The 14830-nt window shown below is 57.7% G+C and overlaps 1 protein-coding gene across 2 annotated transcripts; it reads left to right on the forward strand.

Annotated features, from left to right (window-relative positions):
- Positions 1-1941: 1941 nt before the first annotated feature.
- SMIM24 (small integral membrane protein 24) lies at positions 1942-8816 on the forward strand. Of its 2 annotated transcripts, none has more exons than XM_073324353.1 (4): positions 1942-2294; positions 2708-2843; positions 6392-6430; positions 8208-8816. In XM_073324353.1, the coding sequence occupies exons 1-4, from the start codon at positions 2231-2233 to the stop codon at positions 8299-8301; spliced, it is 333 nt and encodes a 110-aa protein (XP_073180454.1). In that variant the 5' UTR covers positions 1942-2230; the 3' UTR covers positions 8302-8816. The 2 variants fall into 2 exon arrangements, with proteins under 2 accessions (XP_073180454.1, XP_073180453.1); XM_073324352.1 differs by having other exon boundaries at positions 1948-2294; positions 8205-8816.
- Positions 8817-14830: the final 6014 nt, after the last annotated feature.

Here is a 14830-nt window from a genome sequence, read left to right on the forward strand (position 1 = left end):
TACTAAAGAACTGAAGAGGGGAAACTGAAAAGGAGGACTTGTGGCACCTTAGAGACTAACCAATTTATTTGAGCATAAGCTTTCGTGAGCTACAGCTCACTTCATCGGATGAAACTGAGGCACCCCCACAATATTAGAGGAAACATTAAGAACAGTCCCGCTTCGTCACAGGGCCTCAGAGAAGGGGCAGAGCAGGGGTGTTCGGTTTTGGGTTTTGTGTGATTAGGAAGTTGGCAACCTTACTGTCTGTACCAGCCTGTTGCAGGGGAAAGACCCTTCCAGGAATAACCAAAGGGGAGATACTCCACGAGGGCTCCAGGTTGGGCTTTGCCGCAGAAGCAGGAGCCAGGTGCATGGGGCTTGCTCTGGGGGAGGGGGTGTCGCTTGGCCGGAAGATACTGCTTCCCGGCCAGCCAGTGGCCAAATGCCCATTGGCCTCAGTGGGACCAGGAGTTTGCCCTTTGCTCCTGGTGATGTGGGATGCAAGTTCCAGCACTTCCCCCTGCCCCCCTGTGATGAGATGCCCTGGCCCCAGTGCCAGCATGGGCCAGAGGCCAACTCCTCCCAAAGGGGCGGGGTGCTCGGAAGACGCCCAGCGTTTATTTCTGACTGTACTTTGGCACCGTTGGCATGGCTACCTCGGGGCACTTGGCGGCCACATCAAAGTCCAAACTGCAGCAGGCTGGCTGGCTGTCTGCCCCCATGCCACCCCCCTCCCCAAGGGGCACAGCTTCCTGCCACAGGGATGGGTCTGAGCTCCCCAGGACCGGCTGCCACCTCCCATTGCCCTCGGCCCACAGTTGAAGACTCAGCCCCCAAACCAAGGGGCCCACGGGCTGGGAGAACATATGGGGAGAGGGGGGACAGACAAAGGGGGCAGCACGTGCCATCCCTTGGCTGCAGACTTGGTGCCCCAAAGGGGGCATCACCGTGGGTCTGGGTGCGAAGGGGGAAACCCTCCATAGCTGGGGTGTGTGTGTGTCTATGGCTTTGTTTTGATTGGACTTCCTCTGCTGATTGGCTGTTTGCTCAGCTTCACCCCACTCCTGCTCCTCTGTCCCTCTCCTCCCCTGCCCCCCGAGCTGATCCCCTCTGCGGCACTTCCCCACCCCTGGATCATGCTGCTGCTGGGTTCGACCGTTGCCCCCGACGGGTCTGTTTGCTCTGTTCCCAGGGGGCCACACCACGATCAGCGTGACGAACGCTGAGTGGGGTTTGCATGCACAAGTGAGGGGTGCTAACCGGGCATCGCTAAGGGAAGTTGGCATTCAGTCTCTGGCCAGCGTGAGTCACCCCAGGGCACCCAGATAACACCATTAATGTTTAGCACAATCGATGCGTCACATGAACCCAGGGTGGTGAAAGGCCCCCGCTCCCTGGAGAGCTGAGCTGTCCCCCCCAGCAGTCACCTCTTTGCGGCTCCCCTGGTGGGAGGAGGGGTACAGCACCTGAGGGTGGCTGCTACCTCGCCAGCCCCCTGGGTATTGAACCGGGGACCTTGGGGGCGAAGAGCATGAGCGGCTGCAGCTTGAGCTACAGAGCCAGGGCCTGTCCCTGCCACCTGCCCCTGGGGCTCAGGAGCAGAGCTGGCCGCTTGGCTCCCCCTGACCAGCGGGGTGCACAGGGCTGGGAGGAGGGGACTGTGTGAGCAGCTAGAGGGAGCGGCTTTGCCTCCCCGGGGGGTCTGCCCTCGTTCTGGCCGAGCCATGGACAGCCCCCATTCGCCCCTCAGGGCAGCTCAGATGGGGGCCTCCAGTATCCTGGACCGTGCCCGCCCTGGCTAGGACAAACGCTGCCCAGTTGGTTGGCCTGCGGAGTGTTTTCCGGCCGGAACTGACCGTGTCACATGCATGGCACATTTCGGGTTGGCTGAGCTGGCGTTAGGCAGCAAATAAACGATTTGCCTGAAGAATTTCAGCCAGCTCTCTGTGCAGGGCCTGGCCTGGAACCTGGGATTTTCTCTGCTTCCTCCTCTGTCTCGGCTGCCTGCAAAGGGTTAAAGGAATCTGGTTGCCATGGTACCTTTAAAACACAAGTTGGCATTTGCCCTCTTGAGCACAATAAACCCACTGGCTGGCGTCCCTGAGCCATCAGACGGGCTGTTCCCCACACTGGCTGTGGGCTCTGTCTGCTGGGACAGCCGCTAGCCTCACGCAATCCCCGTGCCGCCCCTGGGTTGGGACAGCACCTGGTGCCCGGGAACAGGCAGCCACCGCGTGAGCCGGGCATCATGTCTCCTCTGCGCGCTGTTCTCTTCTCCCTGTTCTTCATCGCCTCCTCGCAGGCCCAGGACGGTAGGGACGCCCCTGCCCAGCTGAGACCGAGGTGGGGGGTGGGAGATCATGGGGTGGGCAGCCTGGCAGGAGGGGAGCAGGAAATGGGTCTGAACCGGGCCCGTCCCTGCCTCTCTGGGCCCCAGGCACGGGCTCCCTGGCCTCATCTCTGTGCTGGGGGGTGGGGGGCTTTGGGAAGTCTGCAGGGCTGGGACTGCTGGAGCAAGCAGGGCTGTGGGGTGCTGGAGACACCCTGGGAGGGTCAGTCCCCGCAGATCACTACTGCGGCCCATGAGTAGAGCTGGAGGCTGAAGCCCCTGAGGCAATCACTGAAGCAATCCAGGGACCCCCCTTGGGCACCAGCTTCCCCCGATCCAGCTGCAGCTCCCTCTCCGGGCCCTTTCCAGAACGAGTCTTTCCCTTTGGCTTGGCAGGCACAGTGCAGGGCACCACTGCGGGCTCCAGGATGCTGCAGCCCTGGCTGGTGGGGCTGACGGCCGTCGTGGTCTTCCTCTTCATCGTTGCCATGCTGATGATCATCAACAGAGTCTGGTGCTACAAGAAGCGCAGGTGGGCTCCCTGTCTGACGGGGCATAGGCCACAAGACCCTCCCCTCGGCCCAATCCTGCGTGGTGCAGAGCGCCTGCCGCTCTCCTGGGCCCTCTGGCCCCCTCACCTGCTCTCCACTGTCACTGACTGGGGTGGTCTGAGACCACAAAGAGCTGTGACCGGCAGGCAGTGCTGGTTAGACTAGTGTAGATTGCGGGGGCAGGGGCTGGGAGTCAGGACTCCTGGGTTCTCCTGCCAGCTCTGGGAGGGGAGTGGGATCTAGTGGTTGGAGCAGGGTGGGCAGGCAGTCAGGGCTCCTCGATTCCATTCCTAGCTGTGCTAGTGACAGGCCTGGGGCAAATGACTTTACTTGCCGTGGGCAGGTGCCTGTCCCGCTCTGTGCCTCCGTTTCCCCATCTATATGAAGAGTGTAACAGAGCTTCTTGCCCCCCAGGAGGCTGGGAGAATGGGTGCTGTAGGCAATGTCCACACAGCACCGGGACGCTCTATGCGATCGCTAATCATATTTGTAAAACATTTTTGAGATCCTTGAACAAAATGTGTTGTCACAGGGCACAATGCATCAGCTCCCTGTCATCTTGGGAGTGGAGCCCGCTGCCTGGTGAAGGTCACCCTCCCCTCTGGTGTCTCCAGGGCTGGAATCAGCAGTTTGGTGCTTATCTGTGGCTTGTTCCACATATCAGGACACACCTGGGCTCTGCATTCTGCTCATACTGCTGCCTCAGGGAGCACGGGGCACAGAGTGTGTACAAAGTACCAAGTCCCTGCTGCGCCAGGCTATTGCAGGCAAAATGGGCAGTGCCACCTGTAGTGAAGGTGGCCTAATGTTTTCCATTATCAGCCCCTGTTTTCAGCTGCTCATAACGTTGACAAATTTTACCAGTTTGGGCTGAAATTTTCCAGCTGGGTCTCAGTGTCGGGCTTGATACAGTCCAGCCTTTCTGAGAACAAGGTTGGGGAAATTAGGTGGTTTTGCCAGGGTCCTTCCTGCCCGTTCCTTTGAAGAACTCCAGCGCCTCCATGCTCTGGCACAGGAACATAAACACCTGGCAGGGGTACGATCCTTGGTTCAGCGAGGTGCCTTTTGCTGTGCCCATGAAAACTCATCCGGCTTTGGCCAAGTTTTTGCCATTTGCACATGCTCAGGAGAGCTTGCAGGAAGCTCGCTGCTGAAGTCTCTAACCATTCCAGCTGCACTGAACGTGCTCCAGGCTCACAGAGCCTGAGCTCTGGACAAGCGGCAGCAGGAAGGCGGGCTGGGAGGGAGCCAGCAGGACACGGTGGATTCTAGTCCTGTCTCTCCCCCAGCCTCAGTTAATAATTCTGTGCACGTCACAGCACCTGTCAGAGGCAGGCAAGTACCAGGCCCCGTCCTGTTTTGCGGAGGGGGAACATCAGGCAGAGCCGTCTCTAGTCGAGTGTCACCCACACAGCGACTGGCCTTTCCGAGCAACCAGCCTGAATAGAAGTGCTTGGCTGTGGTGTCTGCACACACTAGACCAGGGGTCTCAACCTTTGTGGGATCACGACCCCTCTGTAAATGGCTATGACTTGTTGTGACCCAGTAAATAGGCCGGGGATGGAGGCCCCGGGTGGTTTCAGTTGGATCTTGCCCCGCCCCAGCACTCACCCCACAGTGCTGTGCTGTGGGGCTGCCCGGGCTTGGCTCTCAGCTCTGGGGGTTGCAAGATTTGGCCCCGTGCCCCTGACTGGTGTGAATGGAGCTGTGCCCCGGCTCACGGGATGGCAGTTCCACTCACTCAGATTTGGCCTGCCCGGGCTCCTGGCGTCATGACAGCTGGGCCAAACCTGAGTGACCCTGGAACCCCGGAGTTGCAGTGCCTGGAGCAGGGGGTGAGCCCAGCCAGCCCCGTGGGACCGGAGCCACAGGAGCTGCCAGGCCACCCTCTGAAACATTCTGGCGACCCAATTTCGGGTCCCGATCCATGGGCTGAGAACCCCTGATCTAGATGATATTCCTTTGGAGAGCCAGGAGCAGCACCCACCATTCCAGCTTCCCTTCATTCTTCTTCTGGCTTGCAAATAGTTGTGTGAGCCACTAGCAGGTGCCCTCACATGACTGGTCCAGATGGAGGATAACAACTTACTACCTCAGCTAGCTTCCCTACTCCTTAAGTTTAAGTAGCAGAGGATCTGTGCTGTGGATCTAAAGGTCCTGGGTGGCAGCCCTGTTTGTGGCTCTCTGGGGGACGGTTGTTATGATCATGCATGATGAAGTTTCCGCTTTTATTTAACTTCATCCCCCTGGAGCATTCACACCGGGGGTACAGCTGGTCAGAAATGAGAATTTCAGGTAGCAGAAAATGGCAAAGTGCCGGATTTGTTCTCATTCCATGTCAGAATGAGAACGAAACCTTTCCAAATTTGTCACCCCAAACCACCCAAGAGAGTGGCCCCACCCAGAAAACCCACTGCTGCGGGCACTTCCCTGGGATGTGGGAATCCCAGCTGTAGGTCCCTGTTCTGCCTAATTTGGAGCAGGGACTTGACCCTGGCTCTCCTCCATCACAGATAAGCACCCCCGCCCCACTAAGCTAGCCTTCACATTGGGGTGAGGGCTGCTCCCTAGCCAGAAATTCCAGCCTGGACCCAAGACACTTTCCGTGAAAGTTTGTCAAAACGGAAACGTTTCTGTGAAACATTTTGGTTTTGATGAGTTGGCCGTTTCTAACACCCCCCCAGCCCGCCCTCACCACCATTTTGTTGAAAAATACCAAGCCAGCTCTAATGACAATACAGCCTTTCCCAACCGGATGACGCGCTGTTTGCCCTCCAGGACCCCCTGCCTCATTCAGCGTCCCGGACGGACAGTGAAGGAGGCAGAGGCCTGAAAGAGGAGAATGGCTCTTTTCGTGTGTGTAAGACACTGGACAGAGACCCCCGAGAGCTGGCTCCTGTGTGCCGTTAGCAAGGGGGCTGAATTAAGGTGGCCTGGCCTGGCCGATTGTTGCGCTGGCATGTCTTAATTCAAGCACAGCTGAGGGGAAAACAGAAATACCTTCATGGGAAAATGTTTGTATTTTTCAGCTGGCTTGGATGGCTCTCGTCAATTTCACTCATGAAACTGACCCCTCCCCTGGGCTGGAGAGGCAGCAACTGGGGGCACTCCCCCCTGGCCGACCCACAGCTGTGGGAGCTGGCGAGGCAGAGAGCTCTGAGGGGACGGCTGAGCACCTGGGCTCTCTGCCCTTGGGGGCTTCTGGCAGTTTCTCTGGCAGAGAGTGAAAGCGGACAAGAGCCACTGGTGGGCAGCCAGGCACGGAAACATCCATTTTCCCGCTGGGAAATCAAGAAAGTTCAGCAAAACGGACAGTTGCTTGTGGACCCTGGCTCAGAGAAAAAGGGTTCCACCAACTGCATTTCTGAGCGCCCGACTGGGCATGGGGGTGGGCGCGCGCTTTCTCCAGAGCTGGGCGGGGGCCCCGTGGTACCAAGGCTCGCTGAAGTCAGGGGGGAAGCCTCCTGTTGGCGCTGGCTGGGGCTCCTCAGGCCCCTCTGACCCCCTGTCCCCCTTGCTCTTTTCTCAGGAATGAGGAGGAGCCGCTGGAAGAACCTGCCCGATCCAGGTAGAGCGTCCGCCTCTCTGGCTGCAGCCCCGGCGCAGCGACATTTTGGGGGTTCTGTGGGGTTTATGCCCCCCCATTTTCACTGGCTACAATGACTCGGGTGGCAGGGCAGGGCTGAGCAGCGCCCGCTTTCCTGGTGCTCACTTCAGCCAGTGCGGGGAGGAGGCAGCGCGGGCTGGTGGCCAAGTGAGCAGCATGGGTGGCCGATGTTCCTGGCTCTGCCGCATGGCCTGGGGCAAGTCCCTGGCCTTCCCTGTGCGTGGATCGGATTGGCCTCCTGCGCTTGGAGATGGAGGGGAAGGCAGGGCAGGACCCGTCGTGGTTGGACTTGGTATCAGTGTAAGAGCTCCTGGTGCCTGCCTCATGTGGTAATTCCCAGCCCTGACAGCGAACCCTGACCTCACCGCTCTGGGGAGGTGCAGCTGGGCCTGGGGGGAAGGGTGGCCTAGTGGTCAGGTGCCGGCCTGGCAATCAGATTATAATTCCCGGCTCTGCTACACCCTCCCTTGGGCCAGACCTCTCTGGGCCTCAGGCCCCATCTGTACAAGGGGGTAACGACCCTGCCCTGCCCCACAGGGGCTGTGAGGGCGAATATGTTGGCGACTGTGGGGTGCCTCAGGCCGATGGGATGGGGCCAGATAAGGGCTCTGGCTGGATCCCTCCCAATTGGGGACCCCCATGAATACCCTGCCCTGCCATATGTTGTGCCTATTGGCCCTATGAAATGGGCTCTACCCGTGGCTTGGACACACATCTCCCGGCAACAGGAGCGTCTGTAACATCTAGAGGTCCCAAGTGAGCTCAGATGCCCTGTATGCCAGGGACACCCACGCAGAGCCAGCCCTGCCCAGGGCACTCACAGGCATGACAAAGGCGATGAAGGCAGGGAAGGGAATTGGCAGCAGAGCTGGGAGTAGAGGCCAAGCAGCCAGCAGGGCCCCAGCCACTAAGCAAGCTTGGCTCCCGACAGCAACGCCTGTGTGTGTGTTTGTGTGCATACTCGTGTGATTGTGCTCAGGTGTATGCCTGCGTGTGCTCGTGTGTGTGGGTACCTGCAGGTGCTCGTGGGTGCGCAGTGGGCTGGGTAGATATAAAAGGTGAGGGCCGCTCACAGTGCCTGTCTCAGCTCCTCAGTGGGAACCGTGACAAGCAGGTGCCTTCTCTGAGGGGAGATCTCCACACAGCTGGATTTTGCAGCTGATGGGAACTGGGATTGCTCAGCTGTGTGTCATGCACCCTATACTGCTAATGGCTAGTGAGGATCCCCCTGCTGCTCGGGGTGGAGCTTTATGGAGCAGGAGGCTCTGGGTTCCATCCCCGCTGTGGCCAGCAGTGCAGTGGCAAATGGGAGGCACTAGGTAGCCACTGGCTTGCTGGGATGGGAACAGGCAGATGGAGCTCATTGGACAGCGACCAGCTGGCTCCCTGGCTCTGCGGCGGTCACCCCCTCCCATGATTGACGATTCCCTTCCCGGAGGCACCTCAATGCCCCACTGTTCAGGGCGCCCGCCGCATAGCCAGTGACTGGCCCGGCTCTGCCAAGCGCCGTGTCCATGGGGGATTCTAACGAACGTGTTAAAGCCCCAGTGTGGGCAAGGCAAGCTGTGCTTTGAACACGTGGGAGCGGGGCCCGGGGAGCCAGCGAGCGGCCATTACCCCGAGGGATCCGAACACAGTTTCAGCATCACCCATCGTCCCAGGGACCTGCCCATTCACCCCCCCTCCCAAGCCCTGCCCTGGGACCCCATATTTCCTCGCTGTCTCTCCTGTTCAGCAGGACGGTCTCAAACCCCTACGACAACCTGGTGCTGGAGGAGGACAACGAGGAGGAGCTGAAGGGGATGAAGGAGAATAAAACGACCTCCCTGTGAGGAGCCAGCGAGCCTGGTGGGATGGGAGACCACAGTACCCTGCTGGGCTGCCCGGCACACAAATCAACTCGCTGCTTCCCCGCATCTCTGCCCAGCTCCGCCCGGCCCCTCCCTGTCCCAGCACGGGCGAGCAGCCGGCCTGACCCACCCAGCAGCCTCCCCTGGGCCATGCAGGCTGCCCATGCGGCTGCTCTCTCCTGCGTGCTGCCATGCAGGGCCCAGGGGTGCAGCGGGCACAGACCCCACATCACAACCATGTGCAGGACAGGCCCCCTCTCCCCTTCCCTGGTCGTTCAGCCGCGGGGGTGCGCGGTGCCTTTGTGGAGCAGGGAGCCAGAGCCAGTCCCTGGAGGGGATTCTCCCCCAAAGCCCCCTACCAGGCCCCACCTGTTCACAGGCTGCAGAGTTCCCCCGTCCCTCCCGATGCTGCAGAACTGGGCTCCAGAATCTGTACTTGCATTTACACGAATAACAACGGTAATAAAGGGTTTTGGCCTGTGTGGTTATGAAGAAAAGCCTAAGAGCAGGATGTAGTGAGTTAAGTGTAACTGACACAGAGACGTCCGCCTGAGTGTGCCAAGAGCCTGAGCCCATTGCTCCATAGGCCGCACTTCGGGCGAGCAGATAGCAAGTGTGGGAAATTGGGACCTTTTTTTCTCATGGGGGAGGGTACAGTTGCGTATATAAGACAAAGCCCTTAGTGGCGGGACGTCTGGTCACCCTAGATGCACTGGCCCGTGCAGCTCAAGGGGCTTGTGTCAAAGCTGATCATGGGAACACAGCATAAAATAAAGTGAATTTCTAAGCTGAATGAAGAGCTGGGGGCTGGAGTGTTGGTCAGAGCCAGGAAATACCCTCCCCACAGGCTCTTCCACCTGCTGGGCCCCATGCTACACACTGCAGGGTGCATGGTCCTGCCCATTCAACCAGCCAGTCAAGCCCGGACAGCGTCCTAACAGCTCAGCCATCAGAAAGTGACTCCCACTCATGAGTGGGTCAGCTCGGTCCTGCCTGCTTGAGGAAGGGGGGTCCTCAGGAGGGGCTGGGTCCATGCATGTGGCCCATGCAGACCTTGCACGCAGTGTTTTCCCCAGGAATTAAAATTGGGGTGTGGTATTCAAATTTACAGGGAGGGTGGTCAGGGCCGATGAGGGGTGAGACCGTGAGGGTGAAGGGGGGCTGTAAGGCACCATAGTGAAAATGGAAAAATGTTTCATGACCATTTTATTAGATTTTAAAATCATCACACAAATTAAAGTCGGCTACTCAAGCCTTCTATGAAGCACGACATCTACAGCCTTCTTGGTTTCTTGTTATAATTTTGCACAACTCTGTTAATGAACTTCTTGAATGCCATGCGGTCATCTCTGGTGGCTCCTCGCGTGTCCGGTACTTCCACGCCTTCAGCTGATACGCTCATGAGTTCATTCACGGGATCAGGCAGGAGGCCACTTCTTTCAGAACACAAAATTCTATTCAACAAGGAAAAAATATGCTCAGCTGTAGCAGTTGTGACTGGGAGCAGCGGGAGAGGAATTCCTGCTTATTTCAGCCCAGGAAACAGAGCACGAAGATGGGGTCGAGCCACCAGTGATGATAAAAAAGAAGCTGAAGTCAAATCTCTTCCTCCAGCTTGGGGTGCTGCAGAGACCACAGGGGCTGGGCAGCAGCCGCTGTGACTCCTGGTCAGGGTCTGCCCGGGTGCCAGGATCCGAGCTGGAGGCTGCAGGGGCTGGACTTTGCCCGCTGCGGCGCTGGGCAGCCTGCTGGGGACATTGGCAGAGACTCTGTGAGCGGAGAAGCTGCATCTCAGGAGTATGGACCCCCTGCCAGACAGAGCCCCTTCCTGCCCCGGCCCCAGGGCAATCGGCCCCATCCACGTGCCGTGCCAGACAGAGCCCCTTCCTGCCCCGGCCCCAGGGCAATCGGCCCCATCCACGCGCCCTGCCAGACGGAGCCCCTTCCTGCCCCGGCCCCAGGGCAATCGGCCCCATCCACGCGCCCTGCCAGACGGAGCCCCTTCCTGCCCCGGCCCCAGGGCAATCGGCCCCATCCACGCGCCGTGCCAGACAGAGCCCCTTCCTGCCCCGGCCCCAGGGCAATCGGCCCCATCCACGCGCCCTGCCAGACGGAGCCCCTTCCTGCCCCGGCCCCAGGGCAATCGGCCCCATCCATGCGCTGTGCCAGACAGAGCCCCTTCCTGCCCCGGCCCCAGGGCAATCGGCCCCATCCACGCGCCCTGCCAGACGGAGCCCCTTCCTGCCCTGGCCGCAGGGCAATCGGCCCCATCCGCGCGCTGTGCCAGACGGAGCCCCTTCCTGCCCTGGCCCCAGGGCAATCGGCCCCATCCACGCACCCTGCCAGACGGAGCCCCTTCCTGCCCCGGCCCCAGGGCAATCGGCCCCATCCACGCGCCCTGCCAGACGGAGCCCCTTCCTGCCCCGGCCCTTCAGGATCCGGGTCGGGATTGCAGGCACCAGCCATGCTAGGAAGAGCTGGTTGCACTCTGCCCACACTTCTGCCTCAGGGACACTTGGGCTTTCCCGGGCAATGTTCCTCGGCCCTGTTGCTGGGACAGCTGAGGGAGGCTGCGTGGGCCCTCGCAACCTCCCCCCATTTCGGTGCTATCTCCGCCCATGAGCCTGCCCCTTTAAACCCAGGGGCAGAACCTTCCCCTGGCTCCCTGATCGCCCAGCCCCAGGCGCACCGAGCGCCTCGACAGCGGGCGTGGGGGACCTACCCCAGCTGCTGCATGCGACCTCTGCCCTGGGTGTGTTTTCGCAGCTAGCGGGGGCGAGGGCCCCTCCTCTGCTGCTCTGCATGCTGGGGGCAGTTGGCTTCAGGAGCCATTTTCCTGCCCCCCCCCGCCATTGTACCCATCACATATAGCCAGCGTTACACCTGTCCCATCCACCCAGTGCTATATTCATCACATATGCACAGGGCATATACCCATCCCATATACCCAGCATTAGACCCATTGCATGTATGTACTGCCTGTACCAGCATTGTGTCCCTCACATAGACCTGTCACATACGCCCAACATTTCTGCGCCAGACCCCCAACAGGAGCAGCATCAGTGGTTTTTGGTCATCTGCCACTCTGCCAGTCCCTGCAGCTTTCACAGCCAGTTCACGTTGCTGCTTGAACCTTTACCACATCTCCCTTGATTGTGAGGAGGGACGGGCCTCACCGCGGGCGTTTTAGAATCATGGAATCATAGAATCTCAGGGTTGGAAGGGACCTCAGGAGGTATCTAGTCCAACCCCCTGCTCAAAGCAGGACCTACCCCAACTAAATCATCCCAGCCAGGGCTTTGTCAAGCCTGACCTTAAAAACTTCAAAGGAAGGAGATTCCACCACCTCCCGTCATGTACGGTATCGATAGACAAATTATGAACGGCGACGTCTGACAGTTTATGTGCTTCTTTCAGCTTTAGATGTGAAGTTATGACTCTTGGCCACAGCTTCGTACCGCACACGTGTGTTGTGTTCCCAGCTGATGCCCCCAGCTGGAGCTCCATCAGGGCTAGCCGGCTCTGTGTTGGGGGCCCAGTGGGCCACGCCACTCTCCCAGCGGGCCATTGAAGAGACTCCTCCTGCCCAGTCGGGCCTGTCCTGTGGATGCTTCAGTCAGCAAGGAGCCAAGGGCCACCCCCTGTGATTCAGCAAACCGCGCAGGACATGTGACCTAAGGATCCATCTTTTCCCACTAAATTTCCATGCTCATGTGACCCTGGACTCCATGTTGGGCCAGTCAGTTTCCATGCACCTGGGTTGGGCCAGACATTGCAAGCGGTGACTGAGGACCTGCCAATCTTATGGAAGTTACCAGATAGACCTTACAAGCCAGGCATCTTGTCCATTGCTGCACAACCCTGCTGTAAGGACTTTGCAAGCGGTTGTCTGCGTGTGAGCTATTAACCATTTATAACGCGTTTCGTCTTAATAAAGCTTCCGTTAGTTCAGTAAGGCTTGGCTGACAGTGTGATATTTGGGTAGGATCTGAGATACATGTTGACCCAGGGGTAAGTCTCTGATCATTTGCAATTAGTAGCACCTCACATATGGTTAGGGCCCTACCAAACTCATGGCTGCGAAAAACTTGTCCCAGACCATGAAATCTGGCTATTGTGTGTGTGTGTGTGTGGGGGGGGCACGGTATTGACACCCGTACGTCTGCACAGCTGCCGGTGGCTGCTCTGCCTTCAGAGCTGGGTGTCCGGCCAGCAGCTGCCGCTCTCCAGCCGCCCAGCTGTGAAGGGAGCGCAGAAGTAAAGGTGACACTATCATGACACCGCCCCCCCGCACAATAGCCTTGAGACCCCCTTTGGGGTTGGGACCCCCCAATTTGCGACATGCTGACGCACGGGCTTTACGTGTTTATATTTTTAATGCATATTCATGATTTGTGACAACATCCTGACATTTCAGATTTAAATATCAGACACTGTGAAATTCAAGATTTTTAAAATGTTGCGGCTGTGAAACTTACCAGAATGGCCCATGGATTAGGCAGGGCCCATCACATGGTGAACTGGGTTTTCAGTGATCTCTCACTGTCATAAATATAAAGGGAAAGGTAAACACCTTTAAATCCCTCCTGGCCAGAGGAAAAACCCTTTCACCTGTAAAGGGTTAAGAAGCTAGGATAACCTCGCTGGCACCTGACCACAATGACCAATGAGGGGACGAGATACTTTCTGTGACAAAGTGGGACTGTTCTTAATGTTTCTTCCGAATATTGTGGGGGTGCCTCAGTTTCCCCTCTGCAGTTCTTAAGTATCTAGGGGGTGGGGATAAGGGTGTATGATCATTGCAGAGCCCTAGAGGGCAGGTGTGTGCAGGAGTCTGGACACAGAGGATGGCCGACACCCTGTTTCCTGGCAACTGATGGCCTGGGCCCTTCCCCCCTGCAAGGTGAGAGCTAAAGGGTTGGAGAACAAAGGAATCAGGTGACCACCTGGCCAGGGAAAGGAACAAAGCCCAGAGGAGGAGGGGCTGGAGGGAGTTTCAGTTTGGGGCTGGCTGGGACATGGAATGAAGGGAAGACGTGGTTGTCTGGCTCACTGCCCCCCAAAATGGACCCAGCTGAGGGGTCCCGTTCTCTGCACCTACAAGCTCTGTTTTAGACCATGTTCCTGTTGTCTAATAAAACTCTGTTTTACTGGCTGGCTGAGAGTCACGTCTGACTGCGAAGTTGGGGGGCAGGACCTTCTGGCTTCCCCAGGAGCCCCGCCTGAGCGGACTTGCTGTGGGAAGCGCACGGAGGGGCAGAGGATGCTGAATGCTCCGAGGTCAGGCCCAGGAAGGTGGAAGCTGTGTGAGCTGTGTGTCCTGAAGACAGGCTGCTCACAGGAAGGCGACTGCCCCAGAGTCCTGACTGGCTTCATGGGGGGCAGTTCCAGAGCATCGCCCAGGGACTCTGTGACACTTTCAAAGATGGAGGGGGGGAGAAACAAAGGTTCTCTCGGTCTGTGTGTTGCTTTTGCCGGGACCAGAGCAGGAATGCGGGTCAGAACCGCTGTAAAGGGCTTATAAGCAATCTAGTTAGATATGCGTTAGATTCTGTTTTGTTTAAATGGCTGATAAAATAAGCTGTGTTGAATGGAATGTATATTCCTGTTTTTGTGTCTTTTGTGTCTTCAAAAAGTTAAGGTTTTGCCTAGAGGGATTCTCTGTTTTGAATCTGATTACCCTGTAAGGTATTTACCATCCTGATTTTACAGAGGTGATTCTTTTACCTTTTCTTCAATTAAAATTCTGCTTTTAAGAACTTGATTGCTTTTTCATTGTTCTTAAGATCCAAGGGTTTGGGTCTGTGTTCACCTATGCAAATTGGTGAGGATTTTTATCAAGCCTTCCCCAGGAAAGGGGGTGTAGGGTTTGGGAGGATTTTTGGGGGAAAGACGTTTCCAAGCGGGCTCTTTCCCTGCTATATATTTGTTAGACGCTTGGTGGTGGCAGCAATAAAGTCCAGGGGCAAAAGGTAAAATATTTTGTACCTTGGGGAAGTTTTAACCTAAGCTGGTAAAAATAAGCTTAGGGGGTTTTCATGCAGATCCCCACATCTGTACCCTAGAGTTCAGAGTGGGGAAGGAACCTTGACACTCACTTTATTAGACATGGTTGGATGGGAGCCAAGGGCTGGAAGGCCCGAGGAGGATGGTGTTTGGCTGCTGGTTAACCAGTGTGGTGCTATAGAAGCTCTTCTGTTACTGGCTTGGTGAAGCTAATTACAGCAGCGAGCACCAGCTGCCCTAGTGCTTTCCGTCTGCCCTGAGTGTGGCGTTCTCAGCCTGGCCCAGACCAGGCACCCGGGCACAATGATTAATAATAGCACTGAGCCGGTCTCACCTACATTCGCCAGGGGTGTTTCTCGCGGCTTTTTGCAGAGCTCAGCAACTCCCGAGCTTGTTGCGCAGGGATAAAGAAACATGGGAGGGCCACACACACACGCGCACACACACACAGAGACACGTATGTTTTGGGTGGCTGGAAGCCAAGAGCCTCCCATGAGCCCAGGAC

The sequence above is a fragment of the Lepidochelys kempii genome, chromosome 25 (assembly GCF_965140265.1).
Source record: "Lepidochelys kempii isolate rLepKem1 chromosome 25, rLepKem1.hap2, whole genome shotgun sequence".
Classification (NCBI taxonomy): Eukaryota; Metazoa; Chordata; order Testudines; family Cheloniidae; genus Lepidochelys; species Lepidochelys kempii.